General features: G+C 35.4%; 1 protein-coding gene across 6 annotated transcripts in view; it reads left to right on the top strand.

Moving 5' to 3' along the window:
• Positions 1–26,516, top strand: part of ncam2b (neural cell adhesion molecule 2b) — a 392,880-nt gene that overhangs the window by 237,231 nt on the left and 129,133 nt on the right. For all 6 annotated transcript variants that reach the window (XM_087265877.1, XM_087265878.1, XM_087265879.2 and 3 more), the window contains 2 exon segments: positions 17,331–17,405; positions 25,795–26,001. In XM_087265877.1, the coding sequence (XP_087122003.1) occupies positions 17,331–17,405; positions 25,795–26,001 (282 nt within the window).

Below are 26,516 nucleotides of genomic sequence, written 5' to 3'. Positions count from 1 at the left end.
ACTACTAAGAGACCAAATACTTTGGGATATTATATATTGAATATATATATTGGACATTTAATAATGTCCCTTTAAGGGGAGCACAATATATCACTTTAGCATCGATATCGCAATGTGTGCATTTGCAATACATGGCAAAGATATGAAATATCCAGTCTGAATTATTGTTGACCAGTAGCTACAGAATTGTATTTAATCACTGTATTTATATGGACTTTATAAGATTTATGCAAAAAAATAAAATAAATCTTACTTAGAATTTTTGTCTTTTTTCTTATCTAAATATCTACATTTCATAGTGAAAACAAGAGTATTTCATTTGCCCCACAGGCAAATAATTTCCTAAAATTTAAACGAGCAAAATATCCTAATTTTTACTTATTTCTTTTGACGGTGAAAACAAAAAAAATATTTTTACTTGGCCATAGACTTTTTTTTATATATTTGGACAAGAAACAAGACAAAACTGAGAAAAAACTTCTTTTTTTTTTTTTTTTTTGCATTGTAATTATTCCATTTTTTCGATCTGAATACTGTAAGACCCCGTTTAATACATTTGTTAGGCCCTGTCTAATACGTTTTAGTTTTAAAATGCATACGTTTTGCTATGGTTACGCCTTTCGTCCACACTTCCTCAGAGTTTTGGAGTGCTGAAAACTGAGGTTTTTGAAAACAGAGACATTTGTCTATCTGATTGGGGCTTTTTCTTCAACATTAAGTAACCAAAGTTCAGTCTTGCATCCTTTCCTTCAGTTTAGAATTTGTAAGTTTGATATGGAAAACAAACTCCCGAGGACACGTCAGGTAAATTTTAAAAAGGAACAGTGAACTTTATGACGTCATTCACATCACCCTGGCTATGTATCTTAACAGTAAATTGGAATTATGATGTAAGGAAATGATTATTTTTATTTTAAGATTAACAACTTAAAAGACACTAAAAATGTTGAGGTGTGGTTTATCTACATATTTATATGACCATCACATTCACTGTATGCATATTTATAATAAAACAGAGCCTAACATAACTTTCTCCTTTCATTTTCTCCGAAAAAATACAAAACAAACCCTCTCTTTCGATGAATATCAGTTTAATAATCAATAATGGCCATTATAAAAGTATAACGCACAATATGTTTATACAGTATGGAAATAAAGGCAAGCAATCAGTCAAATGTGCAGAATCAATGTACATGGTTACACAAATCAATATATTAATTTATCTTTGCACTCAGTCAAAATGCATTACCTGAGAACAAGTGACAGATTTAAAACACTGTGATAGATTTGAAATAGATTAAATAGATGACGGCCTGAAACTCAGATATGCACATACACAGCAGAGCATGCCAGAGTGTGTGTACGGTCACATGATGTGTGTTTTCAGGGGTTTAGTGTGGACGGAGAGCTGTACAGAAACGTTAGGTGAAACCCAGGTGTGGACGTGGATCGTTTTCATTCTAAAATGCTATTTTAAAACTAAAACCTATTCATGTCAACGGAGTCTTAGACTCCCCTGAAAACTCTCAAGTAGGCATATTCCAACCATCTTCTGATACATACTGTATCGCAATATTTATCGCAGAAAAATAAAGTATCGCAATGTCAATTTTTTTCCAATATCGTGCAGCCCTACTATTAATTATCCTAACAGTGAATTCCAAAACTAAAAGAACTAAGATTATCTTTTGTGACTGCTTAACCTCTTCAGAAGTGAAATGACTAACAATTCTTGCTTTTGTAATTCTCTATACACAGCCATTTTGTAAAACCAGCACGACATTGTGTCAAGTTCACAAAACAGTTTACTCTCAAATAGGCCAAACAAACTGTAAGCTCAGACTCCAGTAAAAAAGGAAACTTAAAAGAAGTCTTCAGTCCAGTCAGAAGTTATCCTTTGGGAAGGCTATGAATGGTCTCTTTAAGTCACTCTAAGTTTGTTGTCGTCGTTTTCTCCGCTAATGTTTGCCCTTCTGTCAGATTAATATCACACGGGGAGGAAAAGCAGCTCTCATCAAACATTAAAAAAAGTGAAGTCTGCATTTAATTAACACAGCAGGACCCAGACAGCAGGGAAAAAGAAAACAATTAACATTTCCAACACGTCTCTCCCTCTGCATTTCACGTTTAATCTCATTTGAATCTGAATTCACTCCAGAAGGAAAGTAAACAGCCTGTTGTCAGACATCTCTCCGGAATTGTTTATATTAAAAGCTGAACCATTAAAAAAAAATATGTCATGACGAATGAAAAGTTGATGGATTTAAAGTTAGCTAGCCTGAATAAGCACATTTGGTCACAGCTATATCCGCATTGTGGATGGTTAGCATGCTTTTGCAGCTTCAGGTCAACCCATATAAGAGACAAATTTTCTCTGCATTCAGGACTTGATTGGCTTCAGTATGAGCAGTCGTTTTACATTCAGGCGCTGAGTTAAAGCAGATAAGACTCGTCCCTTTTCGTACTGGCCGCCATTGTCATCCTGAAGAGTTGAATTCAACTCATTCACATCTTCCTTATTTAAGCAGGTCAGCCAGTGTCAAGTCAATTCCACCATGATAATAAATTCTCACGGACTCGACGGAGAGTCTGATTCAATTTCCGCACAATGAAATCTTAACCTACAAACCCCAGCAGGTTCCTCGATGAGAAGAAGTTCATGCTCAATTCTCCTTTGGCTCTATTTATGAGAGTTTCACAAGAGCCTGACCCTTTTCCTTTGCCGCTCGAATCTATTTTGCCGACTTGCTTGAAACCTAATTAGATAGAGCTTTTGGGAAAACGCTCGTCCCCAGATGATTTTTTTGGTGGGTTCGGTTTGCTCCGAAGAATTTGATTTGAACGGATTCCCAAAGGTTCAAACTACATCTAGTTTCCACTAACTTTCATGTGTAGCAAAGTGTCTCGGTTATCGGTATCTTACACCTTGGTCATTTCTATTTCCTCTGAGAGATGTAAGCAGGCAGGGAGGACAGAAAGAGATCTTTCAGTAGTCATTTACTCTGACATTTCGGGTGCTGGGGAATGCAGAGGAAGAGACGGGGGAGAAAGAGAGAGAGAGAGAGATGTAGCCGTCCTCTCTCTAGCACTTCATTTAGGACTGTGGTCTGATCCAGTCTTATCTCAGGGGAGAGAGAGCAGTGCAAATGCCCAATAGCATCCAGGAGTTCCTCAGACAAGGTGGACAGGCTCAGACTGTGAAAGAAGATGTTTAAGTGGAACCACATTTCTAGAGGAACCACTTAAAGAGGGGTAGTTCACAAAAATATAATAATTACACAAATTTTGAAAGTGCATTCAAACTTTTTTCTTCCGCTGAGCACAAGATATTTCGAAGAAAGCTTGGAAAACTGTAACCATTAACTTTCATATTGGAAAAACAAATAGTATGGAAATCGATGGATACAGGTTTTTTCTAACATTTTTCTAAATTATTTTGTGTTCAACAGAAACAAGTAAATTGTAATTAAATTGGGACAAAATTTTCATTTTTGGGTGAACTTTAATTAGGAAAGGCTGTGATGCATACCTGTCAACCCTCCCTTTTTCCCAAGATTCTCACGAGTTTTACAATTGCGTCCTATTATTATTCCATAAATTATTGTCCTGTATTTATATCGTATTTTTAATCTTTCTATGAAGGGTGGCAATAAACATTAAATATCCTCCCTATACACAACCCATGTATCCAAACCACTAAGGGTTAAATGTGAATCTGTTCTGTGCTTTTTTTTATTTAGGCATGAAAACACTTTGAAATAAGTATAAAATGGTAAGATTCCCTTCCTTTCCTTTCCGTTGCCCCTCAAATGCAATCCTCAAAACAGTGAGTTTATGTATCGTGTATCCCTTATTTTCACATTTCAATGTTGACAGGTATGCTGTGATATGGAAAGACATCTTTTTATATGAATGTATAAAGTATAAGAATGTTGTTATTAGGAAAATTTATGTTGTTGTTTATTTGGTGTGTAAATTAGTTTTGTCTGGCTTGTACTCCAACTGATTTTACAAAACGGTTATATTATGTCAAAGAAAGATCTCATTTAATGATTTGCTAAAAGTGAATTTTACTAAAATATGCAATGGAAACAAAAGTATACCCAACAATTTAATGCTAAATTTATTCCTGCTAATTCATTCTCAGAATGTGTATTCCTTATTTGAATTTGCAGCACTGTAACACCATAAATTAGCACAATATTAAAGGGAAAGTTAACCCAAAACTGAGAGTTCTGTCAGCAAATACTCAAACCTCACTTGTTCCAAACCTGTTTGACTTTCTTTACTCTGTTGAACAATAAAGAATATATTTTGAAAAAAGTTCTAAAGTTCTTTTTTCTACTATAAAAGTCAATGGTTATAGCATGTTTCAAAGTATCTTCTTTAATGTTCAACATAATGAAGAAACTCATAAAGGTTGGGAACCAAACGAGGGTGAGCAAATAGTGATTAAAAATGTTATTTTTGAGTGACATATCTTCTCAGAATCTCCTCTGCTAACACCTGTGAATGCAGCAAGTATGTCGATGCAATTATACACGTTTATAAAACTGTGCTGAGACAAGTCTGAATGGGTAAAGAAAAGGAAACTGGGAATGAAAACTTTATAGTTGGAGACATTTGCCATCCTCCACTGTTTAAAAAAAAGTAGGCAATCAGATGAGTATATGAGTATATAAATTTCAGACTGACCTCTGATATTTTATCAACCGGTCATTATAAACTGATGATAACCAACCTACTCTGAAGAGAATGCATAATAAAGGTTTTACTAAGCAACCAATTAGGCAGCAATAATAATGCTGAGCTTGTTAATGGTTAATAGATGCCAAATGGATCCAGTCTGTGTTCAGTGATAATTATGATGCTGCTAGTACTACACTGTAAAAAATCTAATGACCAAAAACTCAGGACAACAAATGTTTTTATCTTGCTGTAAATTGTTTATACAATTTAACCAGGTTTCAATTACCATTTTTATTTCATAGTAAACTAAATATTTTGTTCATTTGTTTGATGTTAGTTAAGATGACTAGAAAAATACATTTGATTCAACAACAAAAAAAAATTAAAGGGAACCTTTGAAGATTATTATCTTTTGTAAGCTGTTTGGACAGAACTGTGTGTATGTATAGTGTGTTCACAGCCATATTGGAGTGATATAAAGACAATAAGTCTCTTTGTTTAAATTTCCTGAAGGTAAAATAGGATCCAAATCCCTCCCATTTTGAAGACCATTACAATGTGATGTAGTAGTGCGGTTTCCCCGCCCACTGTATTAATTGACAGCCGTGTATTAACATGTCTCCGTATAAACACATACTATCATATCAAAAAGACAGGACGTGCGCAAAGCGACTTGGATTAAAATATCTTCTTAGCTCTCTGTGATCATTAGTCATCATCAAATGTGATCAAGAATAGGTTTTACAAGTTTAAAACGTTTTTAAAACAGTGCATGTTTGTAATGAATTACAGCGATTTTACCATCTTTATCACCAAAGCCGCTTGTCAGTACAATTCTAAAAGAAGATGTTTCAATCCCAGTTTGTGGACGTTAAATCGGGTTTATTTTGTACATTAACATAACGAATGTTCATACAACAATTTTTATTATCCTGTCACATTTGCTATGCAAAAACAGTGCTAAGTTAAACATGCGCTCTGTGTGTGTGTGTGTGTGTGTGTTCATGAACTTTATAATGACATTGTGTTTAACTCATCGTTACAGAAAGGCTTGAATAAACTCCACAACAAATACATCCAATAATCATTGGAAAAGTTCTTACTTAAGTATTTCTCACAAACGTTACGTGAATTCTGCTTCCTTCATGTGTCACTGTGCTGTTTATCTGATGCAGCCGGAGATTGAGGTACACTCTGTTACGCACTTGGGAACGGTAGGCGGGGAGAACTAGCATTAAAGGCACATGCAACAAAAACAGCTACATTGTGTCAGAGCAGAAAATTCCAAAGTTCTGAAAGGTAGACTAAATAATCTGATGGGTGTTTCGAGCTGAAACTTTACAGACATATTCTGGAGACACAAAAGAACTATCTTAAATCTTGAAAAAGGGGTAAAATAGGTGCCCTTTATGGCAGCAAGATTTTACAGTGGAGTAAACTAGCTAGCATTCCTAATGTTTACTTGTGTACACCTGTTTTTTTTTTTGTTTTTTTTTTTTTGCTTTAAACCCTTTATAGGGTACTCATTGTTTGTTTCTTTTGTACAGTACAGTTACTTCAAGCTGATTGAGTTTGACTGGATCATTAAGAGTAACCTCTTCCAAACATGAGAATCACCCCATTGGCAGTGAAGAAGTGTGTAGAGCCTCATAGTGAAGCGTTAAATGACTGGTGTGGAGCCACTCAGCCTGAGGGCTCTGCACTGCTGCCTGCTTAATTACCGCTAACTCATTTCTTCCACACTGGCATTATGTTCAGAATGGCGAACACTCCACAGAATTACAGTAAAGCAGAGATGTATGTCGGCACCTCAGGCCTTCATTGATTTCAGACAGTTTTTTCATTGGTCTGAGGTCCTGCATGAGCACATATTATGAGGTGCACCCCATGCACTTTGCATTATGGCTTTTCGTTATCATTAACAAAATTTCTTACCGCTATGTCCGGGTCATTATTTTTTGTTTTTGGCACATATTGATATTTTAGGGCATTACTTATTTACTTTGGCACAGGCCGCACATGTGTGGCTGGCTCTCTCTATTTGCACATCTAATTGCTTTGGCAGCTCGTCTCTACAATTCCTTTCCACGCTCTTCCATTTCTGCACGCTGCCATTGCAGAGCACTTATTGTGTTTTCACTTCTTCAAACAGATATGTTTCATGCCAGAAAGTCAGTATTTGCCTTAAATCGGTGGTTTGACGTGTCAATAGTGTCTTTGTTTGTTTTCGTTTCATTATCTCTGCTCGTAAATTGGTGAAAAAAATGGTGTTCTCTAGTTTTGCTTCAATGACTGTTGATTCATATCGGTTTAATTAGATTATTTGGCTGACAGACAGTTAGGTTTAATCAGAGAACTGACTCTCGTGTGAGTGTGAAGTAATTAATTGCTTTAATTACATTTAGTTCCAGTCTTGGCTCTGAGGGAAGTGTCAGAGATAACCTGCATCCTATCACGACCCAAACTAGGAGATCTCGGCAAGAGATAAAGCACACCGGTGAAAGCGCATCTGAATGGCCAAAGAGAGAAAAATAAGGCCACTGAACACTTTAAGAGATATCAAAGAACAAACAGTTTTTTTTGTTTGTTTGTTTGTTTTTGTCATTTTGAACAAAATGGGGTGAAAAACAAAGTTAATCTGGAGTTTGTTTCACAAGTTCAAAGAAAGTGAATGCTTCAAAAATGTTAACTTCGCTAATAAACACCTTCAAACAACCGGTGAAAATGGCGTGCGCTTGAGCTCAACTTTTTTTATACGTCTTTAAGTAAAAAGCAGCGAAGAGCTGCTTTAAATTGAAACTAAAGGGTAGTTTTTATAAATTCAATACGAAAGGACCACTGACAATGTTTATATTTTTTTGATGTTTAATACTTTAAGAAGGCATTCACAATAAAAATGTGTTATTTAATTAAGACAAGGCAAGTTTATTTATAGAGCACATTTTATACACAGTGGCAATTCAAAGTGCTTTACATAAACAGGAAAAAAGAGACAAGTATAAAAAAATAAAAATAAAATAATAAAAAGGATAAAAAACAGATCAAAACAGACAAAATGTGTTAAAAAATTATAAAAGAATGAAAAAGACAAAAACATAATAGTGCGATTTGTCGGACGCAGCACAATGCTCATTTATTAAAGGCACAGCTAAACAGATGTGTTTTCAGTCTTGATTTGAACGGAAGCTGATCATTTCTGAAAGCTGATTCCAGCAGTGGGAAGCAGAGTTGCTGAAAGCCGATTCACTCTGCTTTGACTGCAAATTAATGCAAAGAATATAACTGAAATAACATTTAATTATATTCCATCATAAATTTAATCATATAATTACATTTTTATTGAAAATGTTTTTTAAACACCCAGGCACATTGGAAATATGTGCCTCAGCCTACATTTTTGCAAAATGTAAAATACATTGCTCCAGGTACATTTCATTGCATGTCTCACATGACAAATCCTCTAGAGGGCGATGTCCAAATTTTTGCGAATTTGTAATATGTTACTAAGGTTCAATTATTTATTTATTTTTTATCTTTTTACATTTTGCTCTATGTGAAGTTTAATTTTAAACAAATTTTGACAGGGGCATGTGCTCGTGATTTCCCCAGATGGTGCACATTAGCTTATCATGATCCTCCGATCAAAGGATCCTAAATCATCATATATATCCTTTATACAACTATCTTCGTCTGGAAGAAACCCTTCTTCCACCTTTATCCAGAATGGGCGACACGGTGGCCCAGTGACTAGCACTGTTGCCTCACAGCAAGAATACCAATGGCGTTGGGTCCTTGCTGGGCCATCTGGTATTTCTGTGTGGAGTTTGAATGTTCTCCCCGTGTCCGCGTGGGTTTCCACCGGGTTCCAGGGTTTCCTCCCACCATCCAAATGTGCTCTATATTATAGAAAAATAATCCTAAATCTTTTTTCTAATGTCTTATTCTCAGGAAGTTCGCCTTGGCCTCAGCAGCAGGGGAGTTTGAGATCGACCTGAGCTCAATATCCCCTCGCCCTGCGAAAGGGGGGAGCCCTGGGCTCAAGGATCCCTTAAGCTATCAAACAAGCTATGTATAAATCGTGAGCTAAGTGTGAACTTGAAGTTTCAGATATGTGTCATTCTTGTACATGTCCAGAAGTAGGCAGGGCTTGCCATACAGATCGCCTTTAGGGAATAACTGAACTGAATCTTTCTCTTAAACCAAACAATAGTGTTTTCAAAACCAAACACAAGGATAAATTATACTGTGACTATGAAGTTTTGCCTTGATTTTACATTGTTTTTATTTACTTTGTTTTTATGGATCCGTGTTTATTCAATTACAAATCATAGACAATGTTAACTGGCTTTGTCGTATTTATTTGGTGTTGTGCAAAGAGCAAATGCTAAAAAGAGCAAAAGTTGCCATCATACAGCTTGTAGCATTCATTTTATCTAGAAACTGCTATGTATGTTTTTGCAGTTTCACAAAAATCGTCTGAAAACGTATATAAATGAGTTTTAAGCAAAACAAACCAATAAACATACATTTGATTTGTTTAAGACTAATAATTTAATTTTTTTTTATTAAGTAAATGTGTAAAAAATGAATACAATTGTACTATAATGAGTTAACAAGCGAGTAGAATCAAAATAGTTTGTAAATATTATGTTAGTCATACATTAGTATTAATCAGTAGCCTGTATACAAGAAAGTAATCAGATGCCTTGTAAATTTTTGGGTGTCCCCCACACGAGGGTGATCATTTGGGGTTTTAATGACATAGAGATTAAGGAACCCTGAGCTAATGCACAGTCATGTTCATGATTAACCCTACAGTATGTCATCATGGCTCCTTATGCGTCTCCATCCTGTTGGTGTCAATATAACAAGGACTTGACAAATTATGCAGCTCCGATTAACCACAGATATGATCAGCTGCTCCTCCATCTTAACTGATCTTTCAGTGTTGTTATGACCTGCAGTGTGTTTGTCATTTTTAGATTTTGTGATGTTTTTGGGTGGATTCCAAGCGCTCTATTTAAACCCTTGAAGGGCACTTTAGAAGGAGATGCCATTTTTTGGAGAGTTTCAAATAAAAGTGAACATTCCAGAAGTCCATTAGTAAACATCTTTTAAAAGAAAAAAGTTTGTAATATCACCCAAGCTGAATTCAAGTTCAAGTTAACTCTCGTTTACATTTTTAACCTTTAAGTTAACATTATTTTTTGGTTTTCATTCCATTCATTCATTCATTCATTCATTTTCTTGTCAGCTTAGTCCCTTTATTAAATCCGGGGTCGCCACAGCGGAATAAACTGCCAACTTATCCAGCGCATTTTTATACAGCGGATGCCCTTCCAGTCGCAACCCATCTCTGGGAAACATTCGCACACACACACTTATACACTACGGACAATTTAGCCAACCCAATTCACCTGTACCGCATCTCTTTGGACTGTGGGGGAAACTTGAGCACCCAGAGGAAACCCACGCAAATGCAGGGAGAACAACCAAACTCCACACAGAAACGCCAACTGACCCAGCCGAGGCTCGAACTGGCGACCCAGCAACCTTCTTGCTGTGAGGCGACAGCACTACCTACTGCGCCACTGTGTTGCCTGTTTTGCATTTTATGCAAGTTTAAATAACTTCCATAAAAATATGTTTTTAATATTAGATCACTTAACTATGTAAATGTAACTTTACCTGCAGGGTTCAAGAAAAGAGATAAAGTTTAAAAAGTAAACACGCATGCTGTATATTTTCTTAATTAAAATCCTAATTATGAAATGCACTGTATATTTGGTTTTAATGATAATTAACAGAAATAACAACAAGATATTTTGGTCATTGCTGCATATTGTTGTCATGGTAACCTCCAAGGTAAAGACAATCTGGAAATTATGTTGTCTTTCTTTGCTCCCTTTACCCCCACTGTGCTCTAAACATTCAGGACAACACGTGTTTTCTACCCCTACAAATGTCCACACATTAAAAACTCTTCCCTGGGTAGAGCATAGTGATATTCACTGCTGTTTTCTTACTGCTGTCATTTATAGTGTATTTATTATGTTATTTAGAGGAAAATGTGAAGCGTGTATTTACATTTTCATCTAAATGCTGCCCTGAGCACTGTGGTGGTGTTTGTTTATTTTCTGTGCGTTAGAAATGAAGAAAAAAAAAGATTGTGGAAATCAAAAACAAGATATTAAGCTGGAATAATAAAAGATAAAGCACATTTCTTTGAAGGTTGAGCAAATAATTACTCACCAATGATTAAAATAGCATCATGAATACGGGACATGTTTTTTATTAAAAGGGTAGTGTTAGATCACACCCTCCACACCAGATAAATAAGATCGAGCCCCAGACGTCAGATCTTATGAGGAAATGTCAGATTCTCCAGGTATCTGGACGACAAGTCAGCAGAGTTTCCAACACACACACCTGTTAACCAGTTTTCAACTGAATTAGCAGTCTACTATCAATATAGAAGTTGACTGTGGAAGGAAGCCAGAGAAGAGCAGAAGCAGGAGACGAAGTGGTGATGATAAATGAGCAGCGTTTATTGAATAATCTTAGTTGCATGTGTTCCGGTGCGCTCTCTTTATCTGAACAGCACAAAAATAACAAATGTTATTATACATCAGGCCACAAGACCTTCAATTAGAGACATACCCTCATATCTCATATCACTGGAGAGGAACATTTCATAAAACACCATCACTATAAGAATAAATGGAAAAAGCACTAAAAGCAAAACAAGAAATAAGAAGTGTATAAAATAAAGCAATCAAATCAATAAACGATTAATGTAATAAATTATCAACATAAATCAATTAAAAATAGGAATCAAATAAATGAATGACTAAATGAACAACTAAGATTTATAAATGCTTATATAGCTAACTGAAACTTTCAATGCAAAACAAATAATAATAATAATAATAATAATGATAATAAAAAAAAATAATGATAATAATAATAATAATAGTGATGATAATAACATGCGTGTGTGCGTGTGTGAGAGCGAAAAGCAAATTCACTGTAAATATCTTGGGTGCATTTAACCTCTCTTTATATGAACTGTTAGTTAGTTAGTTAGTTAGTTAGTTAGTTAGTTAGTTAGTTAGTTAGTTGGTTGGTTGGTTGGTTGGTTGGTTGGTTGGTTGGTTGGTTGGTTGGTTGGTTGGTTGGTTGGTTACTTAATTACTTACTTACCTACCTACCTACTTACCTACTTACTTAATTACTTACCTACTCACTCACTTAATGTAACTGTAGTTAGTTAATTCACCATTCGAAACAGGTTTAAGATTTCCTGCTTCATTAAGACTGCATTTCTTTGATATCACACTATCAAACAATATTGGTTGCCTTAAACTTTTAAAGTGAATCAAATTAACCTTATTAGCTTAATTCCTTAGCCATGTGAACTTACATTATATTAAACTGACTTACCTACAGCTTGTATAACTTATAATATTAAGTTAAAACATAATTTACATAGTTTAATAAGTTACAATGAACAAAAAACAACATATGTTGTCATGACTCCGTGATCATATAATTTTTTTACAAGTGCACTAAATATAAAATGTAATTTTGTGAAAAAGGTTTACATATTAAAATGAATGAATGATTTTTTCAGAATCAGAATTAGAATTAGTTTTATTACCAAGTGTGCTTTACACACACAGAGATTTGTTTTGGGTAAAGAAGCTTCCAGTGTACATAAAGTGACAACACAAAATAATTATGAAAAAAGACGATAAACATTAAACAGACAAGCAGTTAGTCAAAAAGATCTGAATGTTGAGTTAAATGTACAGATTTGTTATAAATATACAGGCTATAAGGTGCTGTGTACCTTATTCTTGATAAAGTTAAATCAAAATTATTGCAGTTTTGTATTCTAAAATAAATACTAAATAAAAAATAATTTAAGCTATCACATCCTGTTTTATCCTCATTTTTTTTTTACATAATTTAATGCGTCAAAACAACAACATTTAATAAATTTTTATTTATATTTACAAGAATATTTCAGAATAAAAATATTTATTTAAAAAACAAATAAAGATAATATTACTTAACCTAAACTTTCATATTACTTTAAACCTTTCATTATTGTGTGCACATAAACATCTATTCAGCAACAACATTTGCAGAAGAAGCTATTTGCTCTCAATTAAAAGAATATTAGTAGTGTCTGACATCACCTATTTACTGCTGCCATTTATGGGCCGGTTTCTCTTTTTAGGGCTTGTTTGTACTTGCCTATCAATGCTACATGTCTGTGAGTAAAATTTACAAGATCAATGTTTATAGTCATGAATTATGTATTTTGCCACAGTGAAATTTTCTTGAGGTGAATATTTTTTGCTTCAGGATAAAATCAAACGCATGGAAATGTGTTCCAGAATTGCAAGTCTCCTGAAATACTGCAGAAAACATCCTCTCTACACAATCTTCCATGAATGTGGAATACGAACGCTTTGATTACAGCTGGTAAAGCGCTCGCTGTAATAACACTTTTAAATCATTTTTACACAACATTAAGTGTCATTCCATTCATTAGCTTGCGACATCAAATATATAATATTGTTTGAACAGTCTGATAAGTGAAAAAAGTTAATGAGAAAGCTTGTTTTTTGTCCAGAGTAGTCTTGGGGAGTAATTATATTCCTGTTGCTGTGGGCAGCGGCTCTCATACATTCAGACTTGTCTCCATCCAGATGACTAGCTCCAGCCCCACTGTGCTGTAATTAATCATTACGCCAGATGCCTGTGCTTCCCCCATGAGCTCCGTCAGTGTGTGTTTCGCTGTGTGCTCGCCGGTGTGTACGTGTGTCCGGTTTGCTCTTGACTCTTGCATGCCAACATAAAACAAAATCATAAAAAGAACTTGAATTGGTCATTCTAGGAAGCATGGGAGTCACTAGGCCATTTTTAGATGAGCTTTTGCTGCTAATTTACTTCAACCCATTCCAGTTTTGTGAATAGCTCCATAAATTGTACATGTGATTGTGATCACCTTTGTCCTCCTTTAAATTGTATAAATGTTGGCATACTTTTGGAAAAAGAAACAAAGGAGAAGGTGTGATCGATATTTTTATATGTTTATCAATATATTACTACAATATGAAGAGTTCAGATGTAACAACCTCTAAATGCCATCTGAAATTCTCCTCTAAAAATTTGTTTTTTCTCAGCCTATGTTTGTGCACAGTTATGTCACCTAAAAGGCAATAAAAATGACATTATTTGCAATAAGAGTAAAATTACTCAAAATACTAAGGTAACACTTTATTTTGATGGTCCATTTATTGGAGTATTAGTAGACTCTTTGCTTATTATGTTGATACAGCTCCTTCAACAGACATTTAACTGACTATAAGAAACTTTGCAAGTACATGTCAACAAACACTAACCCTAACCCCAACCCCAACCTAACAGTCTTCTTAGAATCTAATGAGAATTAGTTGCAATGTAACTTAAATTCAATAAACTGACCATCAAAATAAAGTTTGACCATTAATATTCTTAGATGAAAATGAACATTTCTGATGGCACTAAAAGTTTTTTACATCTTAACTTTTCATATATGCACTCTTTGTGAAAAATACAGTTTGTAAAATGTCATGGGTAAGCAATCTTTTTATTGTAAGATGTACGCTGCATTCACCCTTCATCACTTCACAGCTGATATATACTGCAAATAATTAGGCCATAAACACACACTTTTAAAACACGTGGCATATATACTGTACAGTCATGCAGATAATTATTTTAATGCAGCAGGTGCGTTTTTATTATGCTTCACATTGCGCAAATTGAAGTTGTGAATAGAGAATTTATATTAATTTTTGCCAAAAAATTGCCTATATTGGAAACAAAATTAAATAAAAAGCTCACATGAGGTAGATTTTCACAGAGTTCAAAAAAGGAATATTTCACAAAACTGCAATGAAATGTTTTTATCATGGCGTCAGATGGTGTATGTAAAAGTCACATGACTATTCTTTAAACATGTTGTTTTGCATTTGAGACTGCTTCACTTAGAATTGATACAGTGAGTGCTACAAGAATCCCTACTGCAGAATAAAAAAAAAAGTATCTGGAAAGTCAGCATCACAGTGTTGGAGTCATGTTTTTGTATTCATTTTTGCATTTAAAACTGATTTGGCTGTGATTTTTTTTTTTTTTTTTTGAGTATGTGCCCTCTATTGATCTTAGGACATACTCACATTAGGTACAGTTGCCTTGAACCATGTCGAAGCACGATTTCCCCCCCTTTCCCCCAATGGCCTGTACTCACACTGCATCTTTACCTTTTGAGCTGGAGAACGCTTATGTCATTGATGATGTGTATGTTCTGTTTAACAGTAGAGAAGCAATCTTACTCAGCACAGTGGACATCCCTTTAATTATATCGTTTTGTATTATTTTAAGTTATTTGATTTGCAGTGACACAGTCAAATATTTTGTCGAACAGATTCACAACTTTTAACGCTCATAAATTATCATAAAAGTCATTGCGCTGCAGGTTTTAGGAGGTTTGCTGAAGGTGCAGCAGATGTGCAGCTAGGGGTTTGCGTCTTTAATAAACTTTTACAGTTTGTGTTCAAGTACGAATGATTAATAAATTCATATGAAACAGTCCCTTAAAAGTGTCTTCACATCTTCAGTTTAGGGCTCAGGTGTACTTTGCACTACCAAAGCCCAACCAAACCGTGCTTTGGCACACCTTAAGGCCGGCCAACTGAACCGTGCCTGGCCCTGATTTGGAGCACTTACACTTGTCAAACAAACTGGAATATGCTCCAGGGCACAGTTCAGATAGCATAGTGTGAGTGTACCCTTAGTCTCACGCTACGAATGGATGCATCCATTGGAATATTTTTGTCTTTTTCCATTGCTTTTTAGAGGTTATAAATAGCTTGTTACACTGCTTTATGTAGCAAACTGATTTTTTCTAATAATATGAATCTACTTTTTATGTATAGTCATGTACACACTTATTTGTAGAGCAAATAGTTTGACTGTTTTCTGCCATTTATTTCTAGTCATTTTTCCCATCGGCGACTAAATCGGAGGTTCTAGAACAATTGAAAAAAAAGACGAGCGCACTTCTGCATCACAGAATAAGGTCAATAGAAAATATTTTAAAGTACATGCCACCTCTAACGGGATGAGGTGCTGTTGCGAGAAACAGTTTTTTGACAATGTGTTTTTTGCACATTGAGCTATGGCAAGGTACCTTCATTGGGGACTTGGAGACTGCACCCCCTAAAATGAAAATGAATTTGTCCTGTTTCTTGCACATTGGGCTCCAGCTTTTCCATTCATGCAGTATGCTGGACTCACCTTTTTTTATGGAGTCACAAATTCACTGTCCACTTTTAACGAGGAATCTGGACCTCCTGCTGTCTGTTCCATGTGAATGACTCTGTGGGTGGAAGAATATGGTGATTTCATTTGATTCTGAGCAGATTTAAAAAGAAAAACTCACCCTCTTGTTGTTGCAAATACTTTTTCAAATTTGAGAACCAGATAAAACTATTGTATGAATATGTAAATGTAAATTTCTTTGCTTTTTTAACTTGTTTTATTGTTTGATCAGTATTTTCTGCATTAACTCTGTGTACAAATCTAAATAGGGCAGAGTTACTAAAATGTTTTTGTAATAAAGTTTACGGCCCTTTGGCCGCCGGGAAGAAGGAGACAGAGAACCGACGCAGTTTTGAAATATTTACTTATAACATGAACTAAAACAAACGAAAACAAACGAACGGCAGCTCCTCATGGAGACTGCCGTCAAACTGAAAGCAAAAGTAAAATATGTCCGGGCCCGGTCCTCTCTCAGCTTCCTCTGCTATCTTTCCTCCTTTTATAGTCCAGAGCTCCTTCTGTGGGATTCGAGGCAGGTGCGCACCGCAGGTGTATCCACTTACGCGGTGGCCTAACTCGCGGTGAGGCCGTTCCCACGGCTCTCGGCCACGCCTCCTTGCCACTGTTTTTTTTTTTTAATACAGTATATTGTTGATCCACAAAAAGGTCAATGTGATTACAAATAATGTGTTGACATGACATTTGCAAATAAATGCAGTTGCTCTTCACCATTCACTTTCATTATGTTGATAAGAGCAATAGTTTGTAAATTTCTCAAGAATTCCTATTCCACACTATTAGATTGGTGAACCACATACAAAAGCACCACAGGGGATGCATACAAATAAACTACATTACCACTGGGTGCAGTTCATAGTGGATTCCTCACTGAGAGTGAAATGCAATGCAAGAACAGTCCACGTATGTATTAAAAAAAAGAAATATGAAAAGAAAAGAAAAGCCAGATCAAAGCTTTGTCTGTCTTGTGTCCTTTTCTCTTCCTCCGTTTTTTTCTACCAGGTGCTGGATGTTCCAGTCTGGCTATAGCCTGATTGAAGTGATTGGGAGGGGGCTTATAGAAGTCTCCCTGTACCCTCTCATCTCTCCCGCTTGCAAAGACAGTTTTTTGTGCCGCCTGTGGTTTGGTGTGATTTCTGTGGCAGGAACATGTGAAGCACTCTTGTTGTACCTGCAGTTCGTGTGCTGAATTTCCGATTGCCAGCGCTCTCTCATCTTTGCCTGTTTCTGTTTCCTTTGTTTTCCAGGTGCCCTCCAGGTGTCAATCTCGCTGAAAAAGGTGGAGCTGAGTGTCGGGGAGTCCAAGTTTTTCACATGCACAGGTCAGATCTCTGATGAATATGAGAGAGATGCATGAACGCACACAATTTAAGTAGTGCTGAGTCGAGGAGTCATTTATTTAGGTTGAACTGTCGTAAGCAATATTGAGTGCGAAGACTAAAGGCTTTCTTTATGACCTGGACAGTGTGCGTGTGTGTGCGCATGTTTGAATTTTTTTTTTTCTTTGACTGGCTGCTGGTTTTTTAATATCGATTGTTTTTCAGATTGGCATCTAGGGATCTTCAGGGTTGCCTGTAATTTTTTTTCCAGATGTGTTATTAATGGCTTTCAGATTTACCACGCTAGCCTAAAATATTGAATATTAAGCAAGGAAAATCAATGATCATAATTATTTGATTAAATATCATTAACAAAGAATGATAGAGTAAATTTATATATATTTATAACCATCTGCACTGTAAAAAAATATCAGTAAATTAGCATTTTTTGTGTGTGTGTGTTTTTTAGGATTCCTGTTTATATTTCTTCACTGTTTATTTATGCATTTGAATTGCGTTATGTGACCTTGATCTTTCTTTCAAAAACATTTTTGGGCCCTATCACACACCTAGCTCAATAAGGCGCACGATGTGCTATAGGCGTGATTTGTTGCTATTTTTCAGACCAGTGCAACTCTAATTTTCACATTTTGTGAACACGTTGTAAAATAGAAAAATAGAAAATCCCGAACTCTCGCATTCAATCTGCCCAGTTGGTGGAATGAACTCCCTAACTGCATCAGAACAGCAGAGTCACTCGCTGTCTTCAAGAAACAACTAAAAACGTAACTATTTAGTCTACACTTCCCTTCCTAGTCTGCATTTGCCTCTCTGGTTCTACCGCTAACTGTATTACAAAAAAAAAAAAAAAACAATATTTTGCTTCTTACACTTACCTGAAACTTGCCTACAGCACTTATTCATTGTTGCTCTTATAGTTGTGTAAATTGCTTCCTTGTCCTCATTTGTAAGTCGCTTTGGATAAAAGCGTTTTGACAGCAAAATTTGACAGAGCAGAGATCAAGGTCCTGTAATGCAATTCACAACCGTAAATAAACAAAAAACACCTACGAAGCATGAAATATTGTTAATTAACAGATAGTTATTTCATTTGACTTACTTTCTTTACCTTGTGTCAGTGTGTGTGTGCGTGTGCATGTGTCTGGGTGTGTATTGTAATGTGTGTAAGATAATATTTTATTTCTTTATTTAAGGCTTGTATTTTTTGTTTAATTAAAAGTTATTTTTAGACTTTCTGTTCATAAATAAGCATAAAAAAAGTGTTTCTGTAGCAATAGTATAAAAATTTTCTTTTCTTGATCACCAAAAAAAAAAAAAAAAAAATATATATATATATATATATATATATATATATATATATATATATATATATGGTTCTTTTTCTTCATAGCCTAAATAAATATAAATAAAAAGTATAAATAGGATTGTCTTGTTCAGATGTCCTTGCCACAAAACATCTGACCCCCCTCCTACAGATCACTAGCTTTGTTTGTAGTCTAACCACTAAATCGTCAGCATTCTCTTACTCGAAGTTACTTATCATTCAAAACCAGTCAAGTGTTGTCTGTAAAGCACAGCACCTATAAGCCTGTCTATCCTTGCACACTGCAGGCAAGGTTGAGCTTGGACAGCAAGCTGCAGAAATGAGTATGGATATCCATGTGCGCGGGGGTAGATTATATCGGGCAGGTTTTGCGGTGAAGTTGGCTGTTGTTTTTCTTTTCCACATGGTTGAGTCGCTGTAGTCAGGTTGCAGGGCTTTGCTGCGTTGAGCTCCAGGCTCGACCTGACAGCAGGCTTTAAACAGGGTGATGCATGCTGACCCCTGCTGGACGCCTGCCAGACTGCGGCAGCTCATTTGCACACCTGCTGAGAAATTGGTGGTGAGGAGGGCAAACGCATGCCCTTCAGACCTGCAGGTCAGGTAGCTGAGGCAAACCACACACTAAAAACTGAATAGTGAAGTTAAATTAAGTTAAATGAGTTAAATTCACTCAAATATTTTAAAAGTTTATTGCACTTAAAGGCACAGCACACTGTAAATAATGCTGAATTTAATAGTATATGGATGTAGCCTTAGGGGCCAGGGGAAGAAAAAATATACTTTGATGCTTTTAAATTCTTTCACAAAGTGGATAATTATGTATGTGCTGTGCTGCTGATATGGCAGCAATAAATCCACTTGTTGATAATAAAGGAGAAAAGCCAAGTAGCATAACATAGTGTTTCTTTAAATTTATTCGTAAACAAGCCGGTTTGTAAACAAGCTGTTTGACATCATGAGGCCTCTCTAAGCTATGCGGAATTAAATACATACACACACATATACATATATATATATAGTTCTGTCTGGTTCTCGAATCTGATTGGCTGATAGCCGTGATATATTTAAGTAATATCAGCACCCGTACAGCCTCTTTACCCTTTGTGTATTACTCCGCCCACATACAGCCAGCATAAAGCAGACACAACTGATCTAAAGTTTAAAAGGTGCTTGCTCAACTGTCAGCTTTTGATTTGAATCCAATGCGGAAGAAAGTAGTTCCTCATACAAAAGGGTTTTTGAGACTCTCCATGTTTGAATTTGTTTTTATATACACAATTATGCCGTCAAACTGTTGTATAAATGCAATATCACACTCGTAGCAGTGCGATATGGCTGTATATCGGCACTGGTGGGGGACTAAGGCACTCGCACGCACCCAGTGGTAACGCACGCCTCCCACCAGTGCCGATATACAGCCATATCACACTGCTACTATATATATATATATATATATATATATATATATATATATATATATATATATATATATATATTTATGCAGTTATTCGATATTTAGATCAAGATAAATTGGTTAGTCATTCAGGCTGTAACGAAAAAAAGGATAAATGAATATTACAGTATCTGTCTACTTTTCACGGTTTTTCTACAGGATCGGTAAACAATTGACAGTCAGCCTGTAAAAGGAAATGGCCATTTAAGTTTGTTGGAATCAAAACACACATATGTGGACACTTTCCTGACTTTTAGTAAACATGTGTATATGTCCTCCTAACATTGTTATTTGATTAAATTACAGAACATAAAAGAGTTCTAATTATTTTTAACCAGAACCACCATAGCTGTCAAAATGAGTATGCATTTCAGTGTTTGCTACTTTCCCTGTGACTTTAAATAAATGTGCCTCTGTTGCCTAGCAACTTCCTGCTAACAAAAACATAACTTGCAGATATTTCTTTGAAAACAGCATATTCAGTGCCACAAAAAAAGCATTCTTCCCTACTTGTTAAAGTGAAATAAAAAAAGTGAGGCACGAACATTGGCAGTTAGTCTATATTAGTAGCTAACTATACATTTATAGGCTGTATTACCAAAAACATCATATTTTAAGGCTGATGACTAAATTAAATATTTATGACAGACATTTAAATCTTAATATTAACATCTTAATAGAAACTTGCTTCATTGTAAAATTGATGCAACAATATAGTGTCTTATATGAATGACCACTATGGTAATTCTGGAAGTAAAAGAAGTCTGGTGATTCCAGTGTTGAGTTGATTTACTAGTTTTTTCAAATGTAAGTGGTTTGAACACAAAATGATTATGTTGTCCTAAAAAAAGCCTCAAGAATTGTGTCATTTTAAATAAGCAGTTTGAACAAAGAGAAAATATTTTTTTTTCAATGTAGATTAAATGCTTTCTAAAAACAATTGTTTTGCTGTGGTTGTAAGTCTTTTAATGTCCATACACTGCTATAATCATTAAATAAAGTGTTTCAGCTGTATTTATATGCATTTTAATATGTTGTGAAAGGTGTAGGACCAAGTTAGTCCAATCAAAACTTTCAGTTTGAACATTACAATAAGCTGTCCTATACCTGCCTGTCAAAATATGTATTTGCATACCTCTGTGCACCCTGTTTGCACCGATAGGATTAAGTCATTGGTGCGTTTACAGACACAGTTGACAAGACAGAGAATGACAGGCAAACATCTACATTTTTTTTTTGACGCCATTTGAATTATTCAATAATATATAATTATTTTTATTATACACAGTTTGACTTGATCGTCCTAATGGTTCTAGAAACATTCAGTCTTTCAAAATATCAAATTTAATGTTAAATGTTAATGTTTAGGTTTAAAGTTTCCTGTATCTTTTTTTTTCATGTCTCTAAATATAAAACATCAATCAATGTTTAATCCTTATTTAAATTCTTCAACGTTTATTTTCATATGTTGTTGGACTTGATCACCCCAATGGTTCTAGAAAAATTCAGTCTATTCAAAATATCAAGTTCTTTGGTGAAATTTTCTGAGGGTTTTTTAGATCACAAAAAAAAGAGTCAACTTTTTTCCAACTTCGCACATCCCTTAACGTGACTGACAGTATTCTCATTACTGGTGAAAGTGAGTTAAGTGTCTTGTTCAAGGGCGCAGTCTTGATAGCTCACTGATCCAAAAGCCCAAACCTTTTGGCTGCCATCCGATTTTTTTTTACCACTACGCCTTACCATAAGTCTTAATTAACAAGTGAAGACAACTGAATCTTAAAATAAAAAAGGATGATTGTTTTAATGACCAGTGATGTCCTGAGCACTTAAACCCCTAATATCCCATCCTAGCTCCTCTGTGGTCCAACATCCACAGAGCGGGTTGAGATTACGCCTCCTTGTCCTCTCCTTGAACCCATTGTGTCTCTCAGATCAGCCTCTGCTCCTTCACTGATAACCCCCTGCCCGCTCTCAGCATCTCTCCCCTGGCAGAGCTGCATCACGGGCCCGGTTGCGTCCTCAGGTCTGCCCGTCTGCCTGGAGCCGCAGTCTCACGCTCCCCCATAGCGCAGCCGAAGGGCCCCCGTTGTGCAGCTGATTGATGCTTTGAGCGGAGAAGTGCTGCACCATGCTGATGCTTTTTATGACCTTCCAGAAAAGCAGGATTTACTGCGCCAAGCACCTTGGTACCAAATGTGGGTCCGGCCAGCCGTTCTCTGCAGGGCAAAGCACATGACGGCTTTTGTTTATCGCATTGTGTGTGCATGTGTGTGTGTTGAGAGACAAGAGAGAGTGTTTGCCACTACCAGAGGCTTAAGAGATATCCTTAAAGGCAAAGTTCTGCACCACTAGCAGCACCGAATGGAATGGCAGTGGAACGTGTCCATTTGTTTCCCTTTGGATGGGAACATCCTGTGTGAAAAGACTATGCAACATTTTCAGGCATTGCAGGCACATGTTATATACAAGTGTGCATGAGGCAGAATGTCTTATGTTTTAGAAAAATTTAAACATGGAATGTTTAAATTCCCCGACAGGAATGTGGACTCAAAAAAGCAGACCAATTGATACGTTAATTTGTCAATAATATTCACTATATTGATGATAACAATTTCATCTGAACTGAGTAACTTTTATCAGGTTTTGGGACATTCATGAAAATATGAAATTTCATAAATGTGTTTTAGAGCAGTGGTTCCCAAAGTGGGGGTCGGGACCTGCTGTGTGATCGAGGAACAATGTGGGGAGGGGGGGGTTGCTTGGCAATTTAAAAAAAATCTAATAAACTTGGTTAAACTTAGATTTATTCATAAATAGGCCCACACAGAATCTGCACGCACAGAAATCCGCATGTTTCCACAGATTTTTAGCTCATTACTGAGTCTATTTATTTTACTTGTGTAAATGTGTGTAAATATTTATTCAATTTTTTATTCATTTCAGTAATATTTTTGACTAATTAAAAAAAAAAAAAAAAAAAAATATATATATATATATATATATATATATATATATATATATATATATATATATATATATATATATATATATATTCATATGATTTATTTACAATACAGTTAGTAAAGTAATATTTTCTTTATTGCATATATTAAGTTTTTAGTTAATATAGTGAAACTCCTAAAATCATTCCACATAAATCCACAAAAATAGATTTTTGTAAAAAATATGTCTGCAGATTCTGTCTGGCCTTATTCATAACCTACAGAATAGAAAAAAAAGTTATTTACTAGTTACATAAAAAAAAAAAACATGCAAATAAAAATCCATCAGCCTTTTGATTTTTTTTCTTTGGATTGTGACCCCTGGGATGTTTACATTATATCAATATTAATATTAAAATAGTCAGATGCTGCAGACTGATTTTACAGCACCATGGTAAACTTTGACATCTTTACGGCACTCACATACATTAAAAATAAACATATTTTAAAAAGGTTAAAAAATCAAACATGACTGAACATATCTTCAAGTCTAAAAAATTAAACCAAGAATAATCTTGTGCAGTAAACATTGTGTCCACCAGTCTCTCTTCAGATGAATAAATAACGAAAAAAGAATGGGATTGTTAGACTGTTGCACTTTTTTGCGTTGTCAGCTTGTGTTTATATAAACCTGTTGGTGTGTGTGCACCATGCTGTGCAACGTTTATGTTTATAATCCCCTCCAAGGATAGCGGAGGTCGTGAGTCACTGGAATTGTTATTTTGAGATCACAGGCTCAAAAGTTTGTGAACCCTTGTTTTAGAGTACAAGTCTTGGGAAATAATAGCGATATAAATAAAATTGATCACATTGTTGATGTTAGCCAGTTCCCAATGCTGCAAAACCAAGAAATTGACCCTGTTGAAAAAAAATTAAGTAATTATTAATTCCTTACATTTATATAGCCCTTTTCTGGACACTTTACACATTTGGGGGAATCTCCTCATCCACCACCAGTGTGCAGCATTCACCTGGATGATGCGAAGGCAGTCATATTGCACCAGACTGCACACCACACACAGGAGTGGAGTGATGAAGCCAATTATGAAATGGGGATGGTTAGGAGGCTATGATGGACAGAGGCCAGAGGGCAAATTTGGCCAGGATGCTAGGGTTACACCCTTACTCTTTTTTTTTTTTTTTTTTGACATCCTGGGATTTTTAATGACCACAGAGAGTCAGGACCTTGTTTATCATCTCATCCGAAAGACGGCACTCACTGGCAGCATAGAGTACCCTTCACTAAACTGGGGTGTTAGGACCCACAGGTTGAGTGCCCCCTGCTGGCCTCACTAACACCACTTCTGGCAGCTTTCCCATGTGGTCTCAGCCCTGATTAGCTTCAGTGGGCGACCATGTGAGAGTTGCAGAGAGTTAGCTGCTGACTAAGATTTAGTTCTGCTACTATAGCTCCTATGACTGTCTGCTGTGAAAGCCGCTAATGCCATTGAAGAACATGTTTTTATTCCTCAAAGAACCGTTAATTAAACAGTTCTTAAAAGGACAAACATTGTGTAAAGATACTTTTAAAACTCTGAAGCACACTGTTAAACAACAAAGAACCTTTTGTGGAATGGAAAGATTCTGTGGATATTATTATGTCTACAGTACATTATGTCAATAAAGAAACATTTTTTTCTCAGAATAATGATTAAAAATCAAAGCAGCGATTACATAGATTTACTGGAAAGATATCAGCATACAGGAATATTTTATCAATAGGAAACTGATCAAGCAGCCAAACAGCACACAGTAGAGAAATCAGACTACTGGATCAGTATATTGCAAAGAATATGTTCACATATTTTCTGGAAAGTTGTCTGTAGACTGTGTAGGGAAACTGTTTATTCTGAATAAATGGCAAAAGTACGCTCTGGAGGTTTCTAATGCCTCGTTCAAGCTGCCATTGTGAATACAATAGAAAATGACTGTGATTTAAGAAATAAGTGATTTATTTTATGCATGCCCCTAAATGCAGCTCAGAGAAAAAATTGCACTGTGCTCTGTAAGCTTAAAAATTTGAATGTATTTATTATTATAATGTAGGGACAGGTTTAGTGTGATCTCTGATAAATCACTAAATCCACAAAATCAAATATTAGTGACAAATATCCATGGACACAGGGATTTATGTTACTGATCATAATGCATTTACATTAGTGGGAGTTTCCCTTTAATATGCAAAAGTTATGGGATGATACTATTTAACTTAAAGTTTTTTTGGCAGACAGTTTTTATTTGTATTTCACACCATTTTTAATGCATTTCTTAGCCAATTTTGCACTTGTGTTGAACATTTCATGCACCTTTTCATCATCACTTTTTTCATTTGTTCTGGTTTATTCACTGCATTGGACATTTGAATTTACACATTGTCAGTAGATCACTACTAAAACGTTTCACTCCTATCTGTGCATTTATTGTATAGTGATCTTGCACTGATTTGCCCTTTTTAATAACTGTAACCTTCAAAGTCTTACTTTGCTCATGATTTAGTGAAAGAAAACATTAAGCCTGGTCTTATTAAAGTCATCTGAACTACATTTTGTATGTCTCACTATGTCAATGCTTTTGTATTTGTGTTTGTAGTGATCGGGGAGCCTGTGAAATTGGAGTGGTTTAACCCGCAGGGGGAGCGGATGGTCGCGTCTCCACGGGTGGCCTTGCACAATGAAGGTATTCGTTCCAGACTCACCCTTTACAATGCCAAAATAGAAGACGCTGGCATCTACCGGTGCCAGGCCACCGATGCACAGGGAGAGACACAGGAGGCCACTGTGGTGCTCGAGATCTATCGTGAGTATCCAAAACACACAGACAAATCTGTTATTATTCAAGTTGCTTTTTTTTTCAGGTAATAAGTCAGCAGTAGCCTAAATGGTGTAAATTGTTACTTAAACTTACGTGTTACCAAAATAATAAATAACTAGGTTGCAATGAGCAATCTAAATGCAGTGCAATAAAATCACAACCAAAATTTGTGTTATCCTAATTTATAGAATTATTTTGTGTTTTATTTACATACTTTATTTGTAACAAAAAAAAAAAAAAAAAAAAATATATATATATATATATATATATATATATATATATATATATATATATATATATATATATATATATATATATATATTAACCTCAAACTGCTTATAATATATACACATAGAAATGGTAGCATATATGCAATCAATATATTTAAATAAATACTAGACTTCAATTCTGCTAAATTGTTAGATCATAAAAATAAATGTTGTAATTTTAAAAACAAATGAGCTCATAACATGATATATTTGCAAATCATCACCAAATGA

The sequence above is a fragment of the Danio rerio genome, chromosome 9 (assembly GCF_052040795.2).
Source record: "Danio rerio strain M-AB ecotype USA chromosome 9, GRCz13ab, whole genome shotgun sequence".
In the NCBI taxonomy this organism is placed as follows: Eukaryota; Metazoa; Chordata; class Actinopteri; order Cypriniformes; family Danionidae; genus Danio; species Danio rerio.
This window is presented reverse-complemented; position numbering and strand designations above follow the sequence as displayed.